General features: G+C 39.2%; 3 protein-coding genes across 3 annotated transcripts in view; all 3 read left to right on the top strand.

Annotated features, from left to right (window-relative positions):
* Positions 1-2,239, top strand: part of LOC140945674 (dual specificity protein kinase CLK2-like) — an 11,888-nt gene extending 9,649 nt beyond the window's left edge. Inside the window, exons 12-13 of the mRNA XM_073394696.1 lie at positions 554-644; positions 1,294-2,239. Of these exons, the coding sequence (XP_073250797.1) occupies positions 554-644; positions 1,294-1,473 (271 nt within the window). The 3' untranslated portion in view covers positions 1,474-2,239. The remainder of the gene's footprint in view (positions 1-553; positions 645-1,293) is intronic.
* The window catches only part of LOC140945670 (EF-hand domain-containing protein 1-like), a 46,797-nt gene that overhangs the window by 20,568 nt on the left and 2,409 nt on the right, over positions 1-23,820 (top strand). The gene's annotated exons all lie outside the window — the stretch shown is intronic.
* Positions 9,597-23,820, top strand: part of LOC140945672 (gamma-1-syntrophin-like) — a 32,314-nt gene continuing 18,090 nt past the window's right edge. The window contains exons 1-9 of the mRNA XM_073394695.1: positions 9,597-9,793; positions 9,906-10,055; positions 14,103-14,153; positions 15,663-15,716; positions 18,082-18,138; positions 18,820-18,877; positions 19,392-19,435; positions 22,405-22,446; positions 23,240-23,309. Of these exons, the coding sequence (XP_073250796.1) occupies positions 9,785-9,793; positions 9,906-10,055; positions 14,103-14,153; positions 15,663-15,716; positions 18,082-18,138; positions 18,820-18,877; positions 19,392-19,435; positions 22,405-22,446; positions 23,240-23,309 (535 nt within the window). The 5' untranslated portion in view covers positions 9,597-9,784. The remainder of the gene's footprint in view (positions 9,794-9,905; positions 10,056-14,102; positions 14,154-15,662; positions 15,717-18,081; positions 18,139-18,819; positions 18,878-19,391; positions 19,436-22,404; positions 22,447-23,239; positions 23,310-23,820) is intronic.

Here is a 23,820-nt window from a genome sequence, read left to right as displayed (position 1 = left end):
TACCAGTATGAGTTGGTATTTTTAACCATGTTTTTTTTAATCCATTTAAATTATTTGTTTCGTGTAAAGCTACCCTACCATTGGTAAGGTTTTAACTTTCTAGCTGTAAAAGTAAATACTTTTTCAGTTATAGGAGCGGCGCCTATACGAGAGCGGCGTTTATTTCAGCAACGGTTAAAACACTGAGTGGAATATAGAGAGAATTAAGTAAGGCGCGTACTTGGTATGCACAATTTGGTAAAAAAATATGTACACCTCGACCTTTATGTGAACCTGGCTTCAAAAATGTTACTACATTAAAACTTTAGAACTCACGAGTTGGTCGAGGTCTTATTTGGCAAGCGCTATAGAGGCCGTAACAAAGGTGGGGCGTTAATTTGTGATTATTCAAATTAGCGCCGCGGGGTTAAATCGAACATTTAAGGTGTGCATAATTTTATACCCCTACCCCACCCCCACCCACCCAGCCAAAATATCCTTAGAGTCGCTTCATATCATTTTTGTTCACATATAGTGTCAAATCTGATCAATGTCTCACTGTTCTTTCCTTTAGAAAAACAAAGTACTTTTACAAAGGTAAACTGGACTGGGACGAGAGGAGCTCTGCTGGGAGATACGTGAGGGAGAATTGCAAGGCTCTCAGGGTAAAATTAGCTTCTTACTTGTTTTTCTTCGTACTTGTTACTTTTGTCATAATTGTTTTCCTTATAGTTCCTTCTTTTAGTTGGTTGTTATTGGCTTAAGGGGTGGTTGCTTGCACTCCGCAGTCCACAGCTCTATTTGCACGAGTCTTTGCGTCTTTCACAAACCAAAAAAGAGAAAAAAATAATACTCGTTTTTGGACTTTGGAATATTTACGTGGTATCTTCGCGTTTTGGTTCGTTCGTTCGTTTTGTTTCCCTTTAAAAAAATCAATTGGGAGAAACCACAGGACGTTTGATTTCAACCTCGTTCCCAAGATTCTCTCCTACCCGTCCCTTACGGAGCGAGAGAGAAAGAGAGAGCGGTTAGGAGATAGAAACTGGGAACAAGGTTGATTTGATTTCACGTCTTACTTACATTCCAATTACTGGAGAGATTAAGAGTAACGTTTGGGGCAGACGGCAAACGGGAAACGTCAGATTCATGTCACATAAAAACTGTCCAAAATAATTCTTATGGGCGAACCTGAGGTGAAACTAATCATGTTTTTTAGGTAAAACGAACAGCAAATAACAAGTGAAGAGGAAATGGTCACAGTTTCCTTTTACCGTAAACACGACTCTAATCTCCCTATTGTCTTACATTTTGCAGAAATACAAGCGCGGAGACGGAGAAACCCACGAACTCTTTTTCAACCTTATAGAACACTTGTTGGACTATGAACCAGAGAAACGTTTAACGGCGAAGGAAGCAATGAGTCATCCTTTCTTTTACGGCATGAACATGTCTTATTCATCCGGCAGTAGACATTCTCATAGTAAGAGCAGATGACTAGATGTGGAATACAGCAAGTCCAAAGCCTTTTTCTACTACGCCTTACTATTTTTCTTTCTTCTATTCTCGTTTTCGAGCTACATGTAGATCACCTAAGATCCCAGTTTTCTTATCCGCTAAACTTCTGCTAAACGTCCACGGTCGGAAGAATTCCGATTCAGCCTTCTCTCGCGAAACCCATCGCCGATGCTCGCGAAACCACCGCTGATCATCGTCATCCAATCAAAATGCAGCGCGATCAGTCACGATCGGCGTCGTGTGCTCCGATGATCATTTCGGCTTCGGCTACGAAAACCGCGGTCTTAAGGGATCGTATTCTTCCGACTAACAAGATATCCTGTTGTACATTGTTTTATAATAGCCAGAACATTAAATTACTGGAACACGCATTTTTAATACCGTGTTAAAATAAGGCCAACTTTTTCAGGTCAAAGACCAAGCTGACAGCTTAGACAACTATGAGAGTTATACCAAGCTAAGAAATGAGAATAAGGTATTCTTTTTTCTTACCTACTAAAAGCAATTAACCTACTCGCTTTAATGAGCAATTTTGCTTTTGTTTGTGAGAGGCTTCTGACAGTATCAAAATCCTTCTTCCAAAAGTAACCTTGACGCTTCAATGCATTTTACACAAAAGTATTTTATGGAACATATTGTACCAGATATTGTACAGAATTATATTAAGTGCTTACGGCTGTACATATACCTACATTATTAAGAAGTATCACGACATTAAATAAAAGCAGAGAATTTTATTTCTTTGGCCTTGTTCGAGTTTAGTGTATTTCCCTTTGTAACCAAAGCCGAGTTACCCTCGGTGCGCACGGTTTCCTTTTTCGGTCATTTAAGCTTGCGGGCAAGCTCTCCTTATATGTGGGGAAGTCGCGCGGGCGTGAAAATTTTTCCGCGGCCTCTCTGCTCGTTTCTTCGGACAGTGTCTCACCCCAATACATTCCGTTCCTAGACCACGAGCAGTCTCGCAGTTCAGAGCTTCGTCCGTCGAGCGAAACACGCGAGACACGAAAATGAACACGCGCGTGACTAGAAAGAACGGCACCAAAGAGGCCCTCTTTTTGCACTTCCCTCAATAAATCTAAAAAAAGAGAGAGAGACTGCTCGCAGGCAAGACAAGACTTTTGGTACCCAATTTAGCGTTCACTTGTACGTTCAAAGCGCGTTAGCTTTAATCCTCGGTTAACCGCAAACTGAGGATATTTACTCGTAAGACCGGGTAACTTTGCACCTGCAAGCGACATTTTAAAATACAAAAAATCTAAAGAATAGTAGTACGGGTTTTAGCTCACAAACCATTGTTCTCCTTAGCTTACAGTTTAATTACATCCAATTGCAACTTCACTGAAAGCAAAGAAACGGGCTTTACGTATGGTATACAGGACATGGTGGAAATATTACAACCTCGTTCCCAGAGTCTCTCCTCATCCCTCTCTCTCGGCCTGGTGAGAGAGACTGGAAATGAGGTTGGGAAAGACTTAGATATTCGTCACTTTGAGGTTGAGCGGGAGAAATTAGCGGGAGATCGGGTAGAGATGGTTGTCAAGTGCATTGTGGGACTGTTTTGGGGAACAAATTTGCCGCCATGTTGAAAATGGTCCCCTAAAACCTAAAACAGTCCCACAATGCACTTGACAACCATCTCGACCCGGTCTCCCGCGCAACCTCAAAATAGGGAATTGCAACACGCTAGAAAATTAGAAAACCCCGCTATTTAGCCAAAATCCTCTCACGCTCATAATAGTAGACATAGATTGCCTTATTATTTTTTTTTAACTGCATTTGACCGTCCATTTACCACGTGACAGTTTTACTGATCGTACAAGATTTTTGCTTCGTATGGTCGTGGAAACTCTAAAAGGCATTGAATTTGATGCCACCAACACAAGGCGTACGAACAGCAAGAAATTATACGGCTAGCAGAGAGACAGTGAAGCACTTCTAGTAAGAAGTATCCTGTGAACTAAAGCGTAAAAGGGAAAGGGGACAGGAATAAGGAAATCCAAATTCTTCCCTTTCTATCACTGCTATGGTATCTGCCCCCACAGGAAAATCAAATATCGATTGGTTATGGATCATCACTTAGCAAGGGGGAGGTTGTGGGAGGCGGAGCAAGAAAGTGCTTGAAGAAGTTGTTTATGCATTCTGTTCCTCTCCTTTTTTTAGCCCCAGCGAAATAATTAGCCGCTGAAATAGGTGGAAAAATCATATCCGTCCTTGTTCCCTCATGAACTGTTTACATTACCTTATATTTTGGGTAAAATCGTTGAGAGAAACAGGTTATCATTTGCTTCTTAGTATCAACCCTGGTATCAATTCTATGGAAGGGGGTAGCGGGGTTTATAGCCGTACGTATGGGGAAGGAGCCCCCCCTCCCCACCCCCCCCTCCTTCCCCCAGAGTCCCCTTAGGTACATTTGATACACTTTCCCTGGCCTGGTTACACTCTTTAGCTATACACCGCCGCCGATCGCCCCCAAAAAACAGGGGGACTGAATAGTCTAGCTCGCACACTGAGACGGAAAACAAGTTAACACTTTTAAGATATTACTTTATGATTCCGTCTTCCTCTATTCTTTTCTTTTATTTTCTAAACTACAACATTTTTAGATGGAAGCCTTTTTGGGCACACGCCTTCACTCAGTATGACGTACTGAGTTCCAGAACTACCTCGAATATTTCATCTTGGATTGCTATGTTTCCGCTTTAGAGGAGTGACTCGAAAAAAAGCTAAATATGGTAAAGGTGAATATTTTCAACGAGCTGAATTGATTTAGTACAGCAATATTGGAAAACACAACGGTTTTCGGTTTCCTTTCCTTTATATTGTCGATTCTCACACCTACTCTGTTGCACGGTAGCTAAACTGATGTTTTATATTGGTACTCATTCCACCTTAAGGAAAACAATTTTGCTATGGAATGTCAATTGTATATTGTATTACCGTCACGAAATTTCTCACGATTCTTGTATCTGCGGACTTGAGAGCAAAGATATTTCCTTTCAGTCGCGAAAGCAGGTCTTAGGTCTCTTTATCCTTGTGCAAGGTTTCCGGCGTTTCGCAAGCAAAAACTGAAGGTTTTGCATCTTTTATAGTTCGTGGAAAGGTAAGAAACTTTCTGTTTACACTACACTTGCAGAGCAATTGGGATGTTGAAATTAACTCGATATATTAATTGGCTGTTTAATGCGCCTTGTGCTTAGATGACTGCTATTTCACGCGTTCATTCATGGTCATTTTTTTTCTGTAAGATGAATGAAAGGGGGAAGAAAATGGGCGCATGATGGTAACTTCTCGGGTTTCGAGGGTGAAAATCCGCCTTATGGTAAAAAAAAAAATACTTAATCTGGTTAACACGTCATGAGGCACGAACAGAAAACGATAGAAATTCCAACTTGACAAAATTTGCTGATGATAAAAAATACAGGTGTGTATCTTGGCGTAATCTCCTAGCATGATCGCCATGAACACTTCAGTTTTGAGAGCTAATTTATTGGGTAATGACCGCCGGGAATTGTGTTTTGATTTTCAATGATTAAGTGCGTTACTTCATTTAGTGTTACCGAAGTCAGTAGAGCAGTATCATCTTAACTCAATTAACCTAATGACTTAACCGAAAATGTAACTGATCAAGCGCATACGAAGATCGTATTCCTCTAAATTGGATCCGCCGTCTCAAATCCCAGCCATTTTTTATCCACCTCCTCTGTGAAGGATCAACAGCAGCGGGCGTGCAAAACGACGGGCAATTGTTCTATAAATTCATGAAAAAATGACCACGTTGTCAGTGACTCCTGTTAAAAAAAAATATCAGGGGAGGGGATCTTCCTTATACGCTAACCCTTCCTCCCTTGTCCACGGGTGTTCTCTCCATCTCTTCAAATCCATCTCCTTCCCCTTTCCGGGTATCAAAAGCGCCTCACTAGCTAATCTCTGAACAGTAGTATATTGTATGGTAATTCAGACTGGGTGCTTGTGGAGATATTCAAATTTGAAATTAAAGATTCATTTGCGAGATCCACCTGCGGCGAATCGTAAACTCATAACTTATTTTATTATTTAAGAAAAAGCTTTTGGTTGAAATGTCTTTGTGATCGAAACCACTTATGTTTAAACGTGGTAAATGAAATTATTAATATATTGCAGGAGCCCATGTATATTGCTATTAGACTCAGATCGGCGACAAAAGGCAAACGTCAATATGTACCACGTGACCAAGTTTCCCTTTGACCTGGCCTTTGTAGTCAGCCATTAATATCAGGGAAAAATCCGCATTCTTGTCCAAATCCTTGTTGAACCGTTCAGTTTGGCTAGTTAGCATGGCAAAAAATCCAACAATAAGTGCATAATTTTCTGCTGAATTCGATGTAATTGAGCAGCTTTTTTTGTTTTCGAGCCGTATGCGCAGTTGTAAGCCAAAAATTTGGACATTTGGACTATTTCGATCTTTTTTCTCTCTCTTTCTTGTTTTTCCCTTTGCCTTTCTTTTTATAGCCAGTTTTGCTGCCCACTTTAAGTGGACGTCAAAGAGTTAAATAATCGTTTACTGCTCTTTATTTCTCTGATTTGTACCAAAAACTAAGGAGTTTTATGACAGGTTCACATAACTATAATTTTGCACAGTTCTAATCTAGATCTGTTCAGTTTCCCACTTCGGCGCAGCTGTCGACTTGAATCTGATGTTTGCAGTTTGCCGTAAACGTTTTTTTTTCTAAATCATGCTCTCTATTAACTCTCTCTTTTATTATGATGTGTGTGCGTGTGTGTTCTGCCCACAGGCAGGTCCTTCCTTATAGTTCTCGATCTAAGGCACGCCTCTTGACAGCTACGTACGTAAGGGCTGCCTTCTTTCATTCTATCCAGTATTCCCGCTCGCGGACAAGATCATCATGCCGTATACGTAAGGAATGACCAAGCCAGACTTTCTGACTTCTGTTGATGACACATATGACGGCCCTCTCCTCACCAACACGCCTCAATACTTCTTCGTTACAGACTTTGTCAGACCAAGAAATGCTTGAGACTTTTCTCCAAAGCCACAGACATCTCACAGCTCTGCGGCTTCAACGTCGCCGATTCGACTCCATACAGAAGAGTACTCCAGATGACAGTCTTTATAATTCTCTCCTTCTGTCCTTCAGGCAAAGGCTGCCATGAAGGCTCTTGTCAGCAGCTCTTTTCTCTTTTTAGTAAACGCGTTCTTTGCTCGGGCTGTTCTCGGCGATAATTATATTACCTGCAACTTCTAATTCTTACGGACTAATATAGCATATCATGCTTTTCTTACTTGGAAGAAAATCAACCCGCTTTCAAAGACACAGTTGAATGACAAGATCACCTGCTTATATCCCACTATTCTGACCATTTCCGAAAATTTTCTTTTTATTTTCTGATTGACACACTGCAACTACTCAATCCTCCGCAGGGGCTTCAATAATAATAATAATAATAATAATAATAATAATGATAATAATAATAATAATAATAATAATAATAGTAAGCGCGCTCTTTCATTTCTCCCTCTCGCGGATCTCGCGCGCTTTCATTTCTCCCTCTCGCCCGAGCCTCCTTAAACGCAAATATGCCTCGGCCGAGGAGAGAGCTGTTACTACTCCCAATGCAACGAATTTCTGTCGGGAGAATTCCCTCCTATGCCTGCTAATTCGAGCCAAAACACTAGAGCTTTGAAATCAGCTATAAAAAACATAGTTTTAGCCACTGAAATATTAAACACTTTCTGGCTTTAGTTCCAGTTAGCGGCTGCGTTTCCCGGCTCCTCGATCAAGTCGAGCCCGGAGACGCAGAGAGAACTTGTTTACAGGCGCGTGTCCGGTAATTGAAGCGAACGCCGAAGCTAATTAAGGAGACGGTAAGGAGACCTATGCAGACGGCCATAGCCTTTAAGTTGGTGGAGCAGCAGAGGTTGTTCTCGCTCTCCGACTTCAAGCGCTGGATCGAATCACCATCTTTCTCAAACTAGCTCTTTTCAAGGCCTCCTTGACCTCTTTTATTTTCCTAAGTATACCCTGCATTATGATGAGAAGAGCAGTCCTTCAGACCTTGTTTTGCTTTGTTTCCGTTTGTGTTTATTTCTTTCCCTACGGAGCAAAACTCCTTAATATGATGCAAGTGCAACATGTCGAAACATAAAAAACCACAGAGAGAAATTTTTGGCATATGCAGCTCCCTTCCAAGAGTATTAGAATGTAATAGTATTAACAATTAAGAAAGGGTAAATATAGAAAGTATGGCAGTCAAATGACCCCAGAATAACTTCAATGACAAATGCCTCAGGAGCAAAGTTGATCACGTATTGTTTTTGACTCAAATCGCCTTATCTTTCATCTATCCACTATCTGTGGTTTTATCGCTAATCTTTTCCTCTGAACGGTGACCGATCATTGATTAAAAAACCGGAATATTTTCATTTTGTTCGGTATTGAAACTGTCTAACCACAAACTCTTTTCTTAATTTTTCCTCTAATTTTTTTTTAACATTTTTGAGAAATTTGCAACAGAAACCAGAAATGGATCATACTTGTTTAAACAATCTTGCTAGAAGTTTACCACGTAAAATTGGACGATTTTTTATTTCTTAAAGTAACAATTTCCTGAGCGGTTCTCATGAAAGGCTATCTAAACAACTGATTCTTCATTCTAAACTCGAATCACGCTGTCACAAATTTTGTGTTGACTTATCCTATTGGTGCCTTTTTCTGTCATCGATTTTATCTTTCGACACTTCGCTTATCACTTGTTTTTTCTGCTGGCGGGAATTGGTTAACAAGGTAACACAAGTCGTGAAGTTTTGCGAAATGAAGTTCATTTTGCTTTTATGTCAGTGCCGAACAGGATTTAAACTAATAGCACCCCCAAGGTACAAGTAATGGTTGTCCTCTTCTGCTGTGCAAAGGAGATGCCGTTCTGAAAGAGGTATGTACCTGAAGTAACGCCCAGATGAGCACTGGTTTATAAGACTCCCAGAGCGTCGTTCTCTCGGGGACTTTATACGTTTATATTTCCTGCTATAAAACCGCCCTCCAGAGGGTACCGGTTAAATAAAACGATCAGTTACATTCTTTATATTTTAGTAAAAAAGCACGTTGTTCCATATCATCAGCGGTTTAGTAGTGAAAAAAAAAATACCACCTCGCAAATATTTTTGGGTCAAGCCAAGTCACGCCATGGCAACACTACTCAGTTTAAAAATTTTGCAAAACTTTACCAACAGAATAACCTGACCTGAGCAGTCTTCTTGATATGCATCTGCGTTTTTGCGCGTGATCAAATTCACTCCATCCCGAGAGGACGATATATATAGTAGCGCTATGATCTTTACTCTAGCTAGTCTACGTTTGATAGATTTGATAAGTTAACAAAGGGCAAAAGTCTTCTTCTTGAATCCTGTTGAATACCCAGCTGAATACCTCTAAAGTGGTAATTTCATGCTGTACTTTCTATCCTCTATTTCTATACACGTTTTAGTGGAAAGTGATAAGGTGCTCCTCTCAAAAACTAATGAATCCCCCCTACCTTGGGACACTGGTCAATCACTTGAGTGTCTTTCGCCGAAGGCATGGCATGATTTATGGTCGTTTGCTGCTAATTTAGTCAGTTTTGTGCTAGACAATGGAGGCAATCTCTCCAAGCTGTCTATCTGTGTCTTTTGGTTTTGTAACCTTTTCAAAGAGAGATGTTCTTCAGGCTGGATTTACAACATTCTTTTAACACAGATTCTTCTTCTACTCCGGAATTCGAAGTGTGTTTCTGTTTAGTAGACAGCAGTATAGAGAATAGGACAACCTTTTGAGCCTTGAGCCATCGGCCAATCCTCCTAAATCGCCTGTTGTATAGAGAATTTCAAGGTTGATAATCAGAGGATCCATTTTCAATGGCTTTTCACTTAGTATGAAAATACCTTTCATCATGGAGAGAGTAAAGAGATCAAGCTAGTTTAAGTGAAATGTTTCAGGACATAACAGTGATCATTTATCATCTAATACTTCTCAAGTAATACCTCCAGCACAGAAGAGATTATGCAAATATTGGCTTTCAAAATTAATCTATTTGCGCCCGCGCGCACTGAAAGACTCCACTGCGTATCAAAACATGATATTTTCAATGAGCTGCAGACAGGGAGGCTGTGTCGGTTGTTTAAGCTCTGCTGGATATTTAAGACATTTGCAAGTTTAAAAACCTTTTTGTTTCCCTTAAATTGCTTTATTCATGGCTTCTTTGTGTGAATATTAAACATAACACGAGGAGCAAGGTCGCTGTCCATACTCACCACTTAAAAATGGCCGAGGTAATTCAATTCTTATGATTTTCAACAAGCACGATGTTGATTAATACGAAATCTGAACGTATTGGTATGACTTAATCTTAACTAATCGTTATGTTCTTCGTTGTTATTACAGAATTTCTTAAAAACAGGCTGTATTTCGATGCAAATTAATCGCTCGGAGTTGCAGAAGGTGCGTGTTAAGTTATCGAGGGATGCCTTGACCATACAGAAGGAGGGTGGAGGAAGCGGTTCTACGGGTTCATCACATGCTTATCAGCCCGGGGTGAGCTAATACTACTTCTTTTTATTTTTTCTATCATTTAACTTGAGCCTCAGCTGAGAATATTTTTACTAGACGTTACAAGATCAAGACGATTTTAGTTGGGATCAGGTTAAATGTTCTGACATTTGATTTCCCAGTAACAAATTAACGTTTCGATCGATTTTCCATATTGTTCAATTTCCTTTATGATTGTTTACTATTGACTTTTCGTTTCGTATTCGTTTGTATCGAACAATTCAAATTCATTCAATGAATTCACTGATTTCCCAGGGTGTTACATCGCCTGTATTCTCGCTGGAAACAGGGGCCAGTAAACAACATTTCAATTTTCTTTTTCTTTGAAGCCGGGTGGTCTCTGATGATATACACCTGGAAGTGAATTAGAGATCACACAAACACTTCCATTAAAATGATTTCCTTTGTCCGTGTTTGTCCTCTTTTAACAGATTTGCATAATTCGGATGTTAAAAAATAAGTTAGCAAATTTCTGTCATTGGGGTAACAGAGAATATCACGAAAAGAAAATGAGATCAACAAGTGAAAGTGTTTTCGGCAAGAAGACATGCAATGGTTTCAATGAAAAGACGTCCTTTTTTAGTTTTTTTTGATAGTTATAAATACTTATTAAATCATTGATGCATTAAAGTAAATCACGATTTGATTGCAAGCGCAAATCATGAATTTCTAAGCATTTGCATAGAATTTTCATTTATTCACCAATCTCTTGAAAACGCGCGATTTGTATTTTCTTATCATCGATGGACTTTACACAGACATAGTATATATTTACATGTATTTATATAATTATAGTCACGGAACGTCTAGTTCTTTGCCTTGAAATTGCGTTTAGTTTAAATATTCCAGAAAAAACAAATAATTAAAAAGCATTGCTCCTTAATGACAATTGATAAATTCAGTTTAAGTGAAAATCAATTAACTTAAACTTGTATTTGAAATTTTAAGTCTTGAAAGTTAAAATACAATCTTCTGACCTTGTTTACTTTATGTTAATGTTCCCCTTGGAGCACAAAATGTGCAGCCAGGCTCTGACAGACCATTAACCATCTTAGATCAAATCACTAAGTGTGATTAAAAAAGAAATTTAAAAAAAAAAATAGCCCACAGGTTTTTATGATGAAATGATAATAATTTCTCTATGGTTCTATGGTTGAATATCTTGGCATAAGCAAAAGAATATTCAGTTATGTATTCCTTGGCAGACAGTTGAAACTAAGAATCAAACGGTAACCCAACATTTTTAAGGAGGATGTTACAGGTCAAAATTAGATTCAGGTTAAAGTTTTTTTTTTAGGTTGATTCTCAATTTCTTTTGTCTCCTTAAGCCCTAATTCATGAATAACAAGAATCACTTCGTGAATTTTACCGGGGCCACTTTTGTCTTGGCAACCCATGTGGAAGGGTCGTTTTCATCAACAAGTTTGTCGGGCGACATGAAAATCTTTTTTATTGCAAATATTCTTTAGAGATGAAAACAAGGTGTAATGAATAATGTGAAAAGAGAAAATGTTAGGGAATCCCCCATTTTGAACAGTTGAGAGTTTTGGCATGTCGCTAACGTAAATATTGCGTGACAAAGGTTATGTGAAACAGTCTTTTTTGGTTTTTCATTAGTTAAAGCAGTGATAGACTTTCTTGTAATGAGTCTTAATTATTTGTCGGCCAGTATTTGACGAAGTTTCCTGTAGGGAGTGCGAATTGTAAGGTATTGAAACGTACAAACAAAGTTTCGCGCATGCAAGTTTAATAAGTTAAGATTTTTGTTTTGTCGTAGTGTACACAGTTCAACAGCGACTAAGCTTTGTCATCGTTACTTGTGAATACTGTAACAATATTTTTCAATACACAGGGATCTCATTTATTGATAAGTAGCAAATATAGTCGCATTAACCATTCCGTTCCAAAACTAATCGAATTAATATTTGGCCCTAAGCCTATTTAATGCGCAATTAATTTTCTTTGAATTATTTCAATATACTTCTAAATCACAAAGGTAAACAATTATGTCCAGTAAAGGTGAGGGCATAAAAACGCCCTTAGCAATGGTTTAATGCAAATAAGGAAAGAGGAAAGGGCAAGGGGAGGAGGAGGGAAAAAGTAATTTGTTCACATGGCGAGTGTGTTAGAACGAATGACTGCGTTGCCACAAAGGTCACATGTAATTAAAACTCCAGAACAGTAGATCAGGGTTCAATACGTTAACATGAGTCAACTCCCAATCCTAGGCTGTCAAGTTACGCAGTTTTTCTCACATGTTCAGATCGATTACATAATAATAAGATATTTCTTAGCAACAAGAATCCAAAGTAGCTAAGAATACCAAGGAGAAAAACATAAAAATTCTACATCAACGTCTAATGAATAATGTGAAAAGACCGCATTTTGAACAGCTGAGAATTTGCGCATCTCGCTAACGTAAATATTGCGTGACAAAGGTGATTTGAAAATATTTTGTTTTGTTGCTTCATAAGTCAAAGCAGTGATAGACTTCCTCCTAATGAGTTTTAATTGTTTTTCGGAAAATATTTGACGAAGTTTCCCGTAGGGAGTGCGAATTGTTAGGTATTGAAACGCATAAACAAAGCTTGGCGCATGCAAGTATAATAGGTTAAGATTTTTGCTTTGTCGTAGCGTACACAGTTCTACGTCGACCAAGCTTTGTCATCGCTAGGATGAATACTGTAACAACATTTTGCAATAGACAGGGATCTCATTTATTGATAAGTGGTAAATATAGTCGCATTAAACCATTCTGTGTGCAAACTAATCGAAAAAATATTTACAAGGTTACAGTTGTTGCTCCCTACTTCAAATTTCTGAACCAGCGATAGATCTCAGCGAACACTCCCAAAAGTAACGAGCCAGCGATATACCTCAGTCAGCGATATATCCCTAACAATGTAACTTTGAAAACACAGAAACGCGTTGCATTTTATGACCGGTGCCAGCCTTTGGCTAGGCCCCGGTAATTAGGGCTAGGAAACAAAGGCCGATTAGCGCTTAACCCAGGGTTAAATTTAACCGGGGTTTCTTCTTCTTTTGTTCCAAAGCATTTTCTCTGATAATTTTCTCTGTTATTTCTAGGAGCATCCAATCATCAACTTGCTGACAGAAAGAATTAAACTGAATTTACTTTTTAAGCATTCAAGTCTGATTTCAAATTTCGCAGTAACTCTGGGTTATCTTAACCCAGCTTTGAACAACCCGGCCCTGACTAATTTTGACCTGTAACGAGGATGTGAGTAAAATGCTACCGGCTGTCCTGGTAGATTATTTTTTGACGTTCTAATGTGGCCTACATGTAGTGGCTGCTGAGGAGTTCATGGTTGCAAGTGACACCTATTTAAAAAGAATTCAATCTCAAGTTCAAACTCTTTGATTTTTTGGGTCACCTTTGCATCTGTAATTAAGAAATGGTCCAGATAAGAACATAGCAACAACGGCAACGAACATGTTGGAATGCAAAAAAGGTGCTAACTTTTCTATTGTTTGTACTTACTTCTGATTGGCTTAAGCAGCAAAAGTTAACAAAACTTCATAAAGCAGTACATATATTCATCCTTACTTTCCAACTATCTTCCATATAACAAAATCTGGTGTCAGTTTGAATAACAAAGAAATCCTATGTGGGGAACATGTAAAATTGTAAACTTTTCTTGGCTATTGTTTTCAACTCTTGTGATTGGTCAAAATCTTTTAACACAAAAAAAACACCCTTTCAAAGTGAAGTGTAAATGCATTTTATTGCGTAAACAGCCTTCATGTAGGTTTATGCATTCTCTGTGCAAAAATGAGAACATTCTATGTGGCGAAAGCACCGTTGCCCCATGACAAAAGAAATTGCTATCCACCTTACCTGGATCATTACTTTAACGTTAAAACATGTGACAGTTTAATAAGTTGTAAGTAAAGAAGGATGAAAAATTGTAACATGCTTAGTACTCAAATAGGAGCTATAAAGTTAAATTCTAATACCAAGATGTTTTTGCATAGCATATAAGTGCAAATATTGACTGATGTTATTTTTAGAATGCAAATGGCAAAGCAGACTCACCAACATGGAAAAAATCTCCATCTGGGGTAAGTGAAGAATCTAAAATCAATTCTTAAGCATTTTAAGCGATTTGATTGTGAGTGCAGGTATGGCTGAATCTGGGAGTGGGCAATTAAATTGTGTTTTCTTATTGGCTGTCTGATTTGGCAAGATGGATTCAGGTTATGTGAATTAAAAAGAAATGGTCACCAAAAAAGAGAAACTGTTTTGATCGTCTATCAGATTCCGTAATTACTACTTCTTAAAGCAAATGTATGATATTTACAAAGAGAATCCTGTGTTCTGATTGGCTACTGGAGTGTCCTGTCTTTTCCCCCATAAGATTTCATGCATTGTTCTTGCAAGATAATGTTCTCTTTTGGGCAATATAATAAATCTTTTATTGACTGACCTTTTTTGGTCAAGATGGCTGGATATTGGCCTCTTTCATGATTTTTGTGTATTTATTAGTCTCGCTTGCTTTAGCAGCGAGACTCTTAAAATGCAAGTGTTTCTTTCTTTTTGTGTGTGTGCACATGCCAAAAGGGGGTCATGGTCCCAGGCATTCTTAGTAAAGGCCATGGAAACTGGGGATAAGAATCGCAGCGTGATGAAACCCATGTATAGAATAGAAAGCTGTGAAAGATGTTAAGCTTTTCTGGAATGGGTTGGTCCACGAGTTCTATCACTTGAAAGCGTTGATTACTTTGGAACAAGTGATTACTTCAGTGGTCGGAAAGAAAAAATAACCTTAATGAGAAAAAGTTCAATGTTTAGGTCTAGTGTTGTAAACTGTCGTTGTATGCAAATGAGTCTTGTGATGAGTGTGCGATTTATTTTTGGTAACGATTGAAATGACGTGCCATGTTCATCACATTTCCTTGATTTTTGTGTATTTACACACGCGTTCTGATCGATTCAGAAACAAATTGTCGAATACAATATAAAAAGTAAATATTCTGAGGAATACCCGACCGTTGATAAAGTAGGAAGTGGAAAACTTTTAGCAAGGAAATCCTGTCTCATGTTGAATATATCGCCTCTTATACTGAGAGCGGTCTCTTATTTCTTTTTGAGTCACAGTAGGTCAACAGCATTACTTTACTTTTTTGCTCGCTGCGCGTGGCTCTGTGGAACGAAGGACAACCGCTCACAGTCTAATCGCCTCCTCATTTCTTATCTTATTTTCAAGCAAGCGAGACTCAATGCTGTTAACCCTTTAAGCTCCAATATCCACATACCAATTCTCCATACTGATCTCCATACATTTCTTTCATGAATGAGTTGAGAGAATTTGATAAAAGATCAAGGCATTTTCCCTAAGGTGATCATTTTATTAATTCTCATAACCTAATCCCTTTACATTGTATGGATATCGTTGGGAGAAAATTGACGTTAGTCACTATTGGGACTTAAAGGGTTAAGAGTGTTCTTGTTGAACTGGACTTTGTCTTGGTCCATATATAAAAATGCGAAAAGAACTCAGAAGGCCAATATCCAGCTATCTTGACCTCACACTTGGTCAATAATGCAAGTGTTTCTTCTTTTGTTTCCAGAGCACAAATGGGGAGACACCCTCTCCAACTCAGAGGAAACCCCCACCAACAGGGGTAGGTTTAATACAAACAGTTCATTGGTCTGGTCTCACAGTGATCATATCAGTTTAGTTTCTTAGTCATATAACTGTTTTTTCAACCCTTTAATAGAATTAGAATTATTCTAGTGACCAAATTAAGGATTCCTCTCCATGGCTGTCACTAAGATCTCAAGTTGCTGGGTAAATATAAGCCAGATGAAGGTGGGGAATCAAGCAGCTAGGGTTTTTTTTTTTTTTTTAGTTCTATTTTTCATCTATTTGCCTATGGAAGTAGCCGGAGATCAAGTTCATCGCAGACAAAGGAAATCCTCGACTCCCAGCCCTCAACTTAAGGACAACCCTGCCTCTTGGTTGTACAGTGGAACCCACCCAATGATCACCTCGGTAATACGGCTACGGCTTTTTTTTGGCACAGCAAAATGGCCATGCAAACATTTTCTTGTAAAAAACCCTCCTTAATACAGTCATCCATTAATACAGCCAACAGCAACATTTTAAAATCCCAAACAGTAGAACCTTTGGATCTTGTTTACTATGGGTAATGTCGACCGAGGTATCGGTCGATATAGCGGTCGACAGTCGGTCGACAGTCGGTCGACAGTCGGTCGACAGTCGGTCGATAGTCGGTCGATAGTCGGTCGACAGTCGGTCGACACTCGGTCGACACTCGGTCGACACTCGGTCGATACTCGGTCGACACTCGGTCGATACTCGGTCGATATAGCAGTCAATAGTCGGTCGATAGTCGGTCAACACTCGGTCGAGACACGGTCGATGGTCGTTCCAGATGTGTCTCGGCCGATATAGCTTTTCGCTCGCCGACACTTCACCGACACTTCGCCGACACTTCACCGACACTTTGCCGACACTTCGCCGACACTTTGCCGACACTTCGCCGATAGTTGGTCGATACTTGACCGATGTATCGGTCAGTAATTGGTCGACACTCGGTCGATGGTCGGTCGACACTTGGTCGATAGTCAGAAGATAGCCGTTCGATATATCGGTCGAGAGTCGGCCGATAGTCGATCGATATATCGGTCGAGCTTTTTGTCGGTCTGTATGGTTTTTAGTCCGTTATCAATAGCCCTGGAGAAAAAAAAATGGTTACCATGTCCTTAGTTCCCAGTGCTCTTCGGTTCGCTTCATAGAGTAATTGCGCCTCGCACTGCCACATGTTCCCCCATCGCATGATAACAGTAATTAATGACGTCTTTGCTTAGAAAAAAGAGCCATTAGACTCACCTGATAAATTAACACATGACTGATATTCGAACGACAGTTGACCGATATACCACCGACAGTTGACCGATATACCACCGACAGTTGACTGATATACCACCGACAGTTGACCGATATATCACCGACATATGACCGATAGTAAGTCGAGGTGCGTCCTCGAAATATCGACCGATACTCGGCCGATAGTCTTTCTCACTATCGACCGACTATCGACAGACTGTCGACCGACTATCGACCGCTATATCGACCGACTGTCGACCGACTGTCGACCGAGTATCGACCGACTGTCGACTGACTATCGACCGATTGTCGACCGAGTATCGACCGAGTATCGACCGACTGTCGACTGCTATGTCGACCGCTATATCGACCGATACCTCGGTTGACATTACCCACAGTAAACAAGATCCGAACCTTTTACAATTTCACCCTGTTAATACGGCCATGTGTTGGAAATTTTGAAACTTAAAATGCCTGTGGCATGTTAATTTCTTTGACCTAGTAAGCTGAGCTTGTATTTGTACTGTTTTTAGAGTATAGTCACGTAAGTCACTTACATAAACAATGCATTTGTAGCGGTGTAATAGCCGATTTTTAAAAGTGTTTATGTACCGAAGGAAAGTTTCAAGTAGTTTTTATAATTTACAGTATGCGATATCTACATTTCTGTTGTTTATTAAAGAGAACAGTTAGTTGTACAAGAAGTGCAAATGTGATACATCATGTATTTTGTCTTTACAATCCTTAATAAGTCATGGAATTTGACCCTGCCCCAGTAATACAACCACGCGCTGTTAATATGGACAAATTTTTGTGGCCCATTGGTGACCATATTATTGGGGTTCCACTGTATATGTGGCTCCCAATACAGTCAAACCTGTGTATATCGGTCACCCTAAGGAAATGGCAACGTGACCATTATATACAGGCCGGCTTTTAGCCAGACTTTGGAAACTGGCCGTCCAGAAGGTATGTTTTCCCATAAAATTATAAGAGATTAAGTGAATTTTCCTGGTATCTCTTCCAAAAATGGGGGTCCATATTACAGGCATAAGCTTATGAAACTGAGAAATGATCAATCTTGATTTTTTGTTGGCTGTTTTAAGCTACAATTTTTATTGATTTGTTTTGCTCAGGAAAGGAAAGTTACAGTGACAAGGAGAAAAGTTGGAGGATTGGGAATGAGCATAAAGGTAAGCACGATTATTAATAAATAATAATAATATTATTCATGAAAGCCATTTCCCTATCACATGCCACAGAACCAAAGAGCTTTATGATTATGATTATTATTACCCTTACTTTAATTTACCCCCCAAAATGCAATAATTATTTTCTGAACCCTATTGCAAACCTATGGACCACTGTTCTCAAGAGGCAAAATAATATAAAGAACAAACCAATCCCAGTCTGTGGAAAGCTCAGACAGAACAAAACCATTTACAGTATTTTTGGTTACACCGTACCAATCTATAGCCAAACATTTACATGAAAAGGGGTCTTAAATCATTCCATTGCACTGCACATGGCTATGTTACTTACATTTAACAATTATTCCTCGAGCCCCAAATGGGCTATTGACTCAGAGGCCATGAGGGCGAGAGGCATAATTGTTTTAGTAAAATCCAACTAGTTGGTCAAAAATATTGAGACAAAACAACTTTAGCTAGCAAACGCGATTCAGCCGCCATTGTTTTGGGTTTTTTTTCGCTACTAGTGGCTGTAACATGTAGCCTAGTAATAAACCAATCAGAATGCAGCATTGATAATAGATCACTAGTTGGATTTTACTATTCTTTTTACAGTACTTTTTGCAATCCTACATATCTTATTTCTGAGCTTAATATTAACTACTAAAATTAATCATTTTGTAGGGGGGTCGTGAAAGCAATCTACCAATAGCCATTTCAAGAATATACAAGGACCAAGCAGGTACTGAAGTGAACTTGACTGTAAAAATGATATAGAATATGATCACTTAATTGTCTAAATTATAGTTAAACATCTAAATCTATTAACGTCCCTCTGCCCACCCTTCCTCAATGGCCACTTTTTATTCTCCCAGCGGCAGAGAGGCATCAATTACTTTTCTATTCCCACAAAATGTTAGGATGTTGATAGAACAAAGTCTGTGCTATAATCCTAAAAGTAACTGTCTTTGAATGATAATTTTTGTTGAAAATTCGTTCACATCAAAGTATTTTTGTCAGCGTGATTAATACTCTAAGGGTTTCTTGCCACTACAATGTATTATTAATTCAAGGAAATGTACGGGACAACAAATTAATGAAAATAAAAAAATTTGATATTAGGGTATAAAGGGTCTGTTATAGATTAAAGTTTGCTTGGTTAGTAACTCCCTTGAAACTTGTTTACCTGTCAGCATTCTTTCTATTTATATTGTTCTATTCATTCTGATCCTTTTCTTTGGTCTTTTTTTTTTCAGCTTATGAAACAGGCCAACTTCATGAGGGCGATATTATACTTGAGGTAAGGAGTTCAGTTGGCACTTTGTTAATGACTGGTCCACCTTGGTTGTGTTAATTAGATTTTCCCAACTAGGGGACATTTGGAGGGGACCCGTGTGATGCTAATTGGGTTCTTCCAAGTGGGGGAAGTTTGGAGTCAGTGCTGAAAATGACGGCTTGTCAACAGACTCTGTCTGGCCTGAATTACAACTTGAACGGCCAAAAACTTCACTCATTGGTCAAGTTGACCAGTCAAAATTACTCTCATTCTTGAACAAACAGCCAAATCCTAACCTTTATTTCACTGGAGGAGGCCATGGCCATTTTAAGGCCTCTAGAGGCCTTATAGATAGTAATTTGTGGAAGAACGTCACAAATTCTGCTGAGGCCTTTTGGTGGATCTCCTTTCACCCTGTAAAACAATATTACTTGGGAATTGTAGTCACTCCTAGGTACTTCCTCAAATTAGGACTGAACGTTTTAAATGCTGTTTTATTAATAGGTGCCATTTTGATTTTATCTGATTGCCAATTGTAGTCCCGAACGTTTGTTTTTGGAATCAATAAAGAGCTTATTTTATTTTTATTTGTTATTACCTTATTTTAAAATAAAATCACATTCTTGAATAGAAAATTACACAAGGATAAAATTAATTAACTTTTTTCCCAATATTTTGACTATCAGAAACGAGAGTTGACTAAGCAAAAATTTCTTCAGCTGGTCAACATGTCCAGCCACCGTCTGAAAATTATTTTGGACCCTGGGGATGTACCTCATTGATGTTTAAAAGTGGATTCCTTCCTAGCTAGTTGGGGGATGTTTAGGGCTTTTTGGGAGCACCTTGGCTATGTAAATTGGCTTTTTCGGATTTGAGAGGAGACCCTTTTGATGTTAATTGGATTCCTTACTTGTAAATGGAGGACATTTGGAGGGGACCTAGTTAATTGAATTCAGGTGGGGGGCATTTTGGAGGGGACCTTATTGGTATAATAAATTTGATTCCTTCCAAATGCGGGAAATCTGGAGGGCACCTTCAGGTGATTTTAATTGGATCATCCAATTGGGGGTCATTTGAGGTGGACCTCGGTGATGTTCATTGGATTCCTTCCAAGTGTGGGACGTTTGGAGGGCACCTTAGACAGGGCTTCTGATATTTCGCGGAAAAAAAAAGCAAAATTTCGCAGGGTTTTCAGGGGCAAATTCGCGGAAAAATCGGCTGATTTCGCGGGAAAAAAAGTCAAAATTCGCGGAACAATCGGCCAATTTCGCGGAAGAAAAGTCAAAATTCACAGAAAAATCAGCCGATTTCACGGGATTTTAGCGGAAAAAAGTCATTTTTCGAAAGAATTTTCAGGGGCAAATTTTTAGAAAAATCGGCCGATTTCACGGGAAATTTTGGGAGGAAAGTTCGCCAAGAAACAATCAGTAAAAAACAGCCAATTTCGCTGGAGTTTTTTTTTTGGCAAATTTCGCTAAAATCGATCAATTTTGCGTCTATATGACCAGCGTTGGTGAACCTTTTTTTTAACAGGGATAATCATTTGCTTTTTCAACAACAGTTCGCTCGAGAAATGAGTGAATGCTAAAGCTATTAACATTATGGTTAGTGCCCAGTTTTTCGCAGCGTTCATCTAAAAACGCCTGGTAGTTTTGGGACGTTGTTTACTCGTTGTAGTGACGAAGTTTCAAGCTAAATTTGGACGTTTGGGGTGAATAAAACAGGTCTAATAGCCAAGATAAGTATTAAATATGTTTTACCGACATGTATTTGTAAATATTTCTGGCGGGTTTTGCGGTATTTCGCGTTTTTTTGGGAATTTCGCGGGTCCGCGACCGCGCGAAATATCAGAAGCCCTGCTTAGAGGGGACCTTGTTGACTGAGCTTGGAGGGGACCTTTTGTCACATTACTTGGATTCCTTCCAGCTGGGGGGGACTTTTGGAAGGAACTTTGGTGTGTGTGGTGTGGTGTGTGTGGGAGATGTTTAGAGGGCACCTTGGTGATTTTAATTGTATTTCATCCAATTGAGGGACTTTTGGGGAAGACATTGGCAATGTTAATTGAAATTTTATCGACGTTGAGGACTTCATGGTGATGTTAATTGAATTCCTTTTAACTGGGGAACATTTGGAAAGCACCTAGCAATGTCCATTTCATTAATTCCTTTCAAGCATAGAATGTTTTGGAGGGGACCTTGAAATTGGTGTTGTCAAGAGGGTTCCTTCCAAGTGGGGATGTTTATAGGCGGGCAGCTTGGTGATGTTAATTGGATTTCATCCAATTGGGGGACATTTAAAGGGCACCTAGGTGATGTTCATTACATTCCTCTCAAGCGGGGCAAGTTTGGAGGTGACCTTGGAGACTAGCATTGGATTCCTTAATTTCAAGTGGGAAAAAGTTGGAGGGGACCTTGATGATGATAATTGGATACCTTCCAAGTTGGAGACATTTTGGAAGGGACCTTGGTCATTTTAATTGGAGACCTTTCAAGTGGGGGACATCTATAGAGAAGACCTAGTGATGCTCATTGGATTCCTCCCAATTAGGGGATGTCTGGAGGGGACCTTGATCATGTGAATTGGATTCCTTCCAAGTCGGGGGATCTTTGGATGGGACCTTGGCGATGTTCAAGAGGAAGAGGGTTTGAGAAGGCATTGATGATATTAATGACATTCCTTCTAAGTATAGGGGAGGTCCGTAGGGGGCATTTTGGATGCAGTTAAATGACTCTTGAACTCAGTTAACAGTAAAGAGCTCCATCACATGTTATTATTCAGCATTCAGTTCGGTGGTTCAGTCTGCCTTGCTTTCATCAGGTCCATGTGCTTGAGACACTGCATTCATTCCCAGCCACCTAACCTACACTAAGCGATGCATTTGTTCACTTTTAAATGTATAGCATTCTCTCAAAGTGGTTGGTTTGGGGTTAAGTGTGGGATCTTAAGGGTAACATGCATATTTTTATTCACTGGTTGCTTTGAATCTGTTTAAGGTCAATGGACGAGACATACGCAAGGCTTCACATGATGAGGCAGTAAGTGTCACATTTTACACTACTCTGTTACTCTAGGACAGGGCTGTCATTAAGGTTTTAAGTAGCTGGTCTCTCAGGGAAAGTTAAGCTGGTTATTTATGTTACAAATCCTCCTATCTTTGTTGTGTCTGACTCATTTTGAAACTTAATTTAAGATAGCTGCTGATTTTACTGCAGCAGCCCAAGACAAGGTTCACACAGTCTTGAAAAGTCCTTCTATTTTTCCATGAAAAGTCCTTAAATTTCTGTGCAAGTCCTTGAAAGGTCCTTGAATTTTCTTCAACTTTGAATGTAGGGCCCTGGAAAGTGTTTTTTATATCTTTTTGGTTACCCAACATAAGTCATAGCTCAGAGAAGTTAAAGGTGATTTACACTAAGTGTTTTTGTTTTATGTAAGAATTGAGTATCAATATTTAAGACAGTAAGTGTACTGAAAAATGTAGATACATTGGTGGGGCAAATAGTTAAAGCCATTAAGTCCTGTTACAATCCATGGACTGGGAATGTGCATTTTTTTACAATCTGGGAAATTACCTTCCTGGTAGGTGCATGCTCCTTGAAAAGTCGTTAAAAAAATAGTTGAAATTTTTTGTATGAGCCCTGTAAGAGGCCTGAATTTGATCCATATTTGCAGGTGGGAGAGGGCTTGCCACCAGACCTGCTCAAAGGATGGGGTCCTTTAAGTAATTCCTTAGAAGGAATAATTATGGATGTCCACTTACATTGTTCTGGCTCAAACTCTTTTTGAAGCTACTTAGTAACTTACTGGCTTTTGTTGCATTCTTATCAACAGGTTGCAGCACTAAAAAAAGGAGGATCAACTGTTGAATTGAAAGTCATTCACTCTTCAGCAGGCTCTCAAGGTACTGAAGCTCTAAGATCATGGAAACCAAGGGTTGCCAGGGATGCAGGATTTTGTATGAAGCTAGCAGTTAGGGGTCCAAATTGTGCATTATATTGATAATAAACATTTTACAGTCCTCCTTTCCACCACAAATGCTTAACTCATCTACATACATCCTTTAATTATAACCCTGCAATGGTAGCTGTTTGAGTGTCAAAACTAAAAAAAGAAAAAGAGCTTGTGGCTGGCAAAATTCACCGGCTAATTCACATAAACTTTCTACCTACTTTTCTTTGGAAATTACACCCCCCCCCCCCCCCCCCCCTCTTTAAAGGCCAAAATTTAGCAATGTCTTTGTTCTGTTCAGACATTCTAATTTTTGCTCCAGAATGCTGGAAATGCACTCTAAGAGGCCCCGATTTCAAAATTATTTTTTTTGGCCCCTGGATCCCCCTTATCAACACTTGCAAGTGTGAGTTTTTTCCTTCTCTACCTACTCCAAAGCTTTTGCCAGCTTAATAAAAACCTTA

Source organism: Porites lutea, chromosome 8, assembly GCF_958299795.1.
Source record: "Porites lutea chromosome 8, jaPorLute2.1, whole genome shotgun sequence".
Classification (NCBI taxonomy): Eukaryota; Metazoa; Cnidaria; class Anthozoa; order Scleractinia; family Poritidae; genus Porites; species Porites lutea.
Note: the sequence above shows the minus strand (reverse complement) of the source record. Positions and strands in the feature narration are given on the sequence as shown.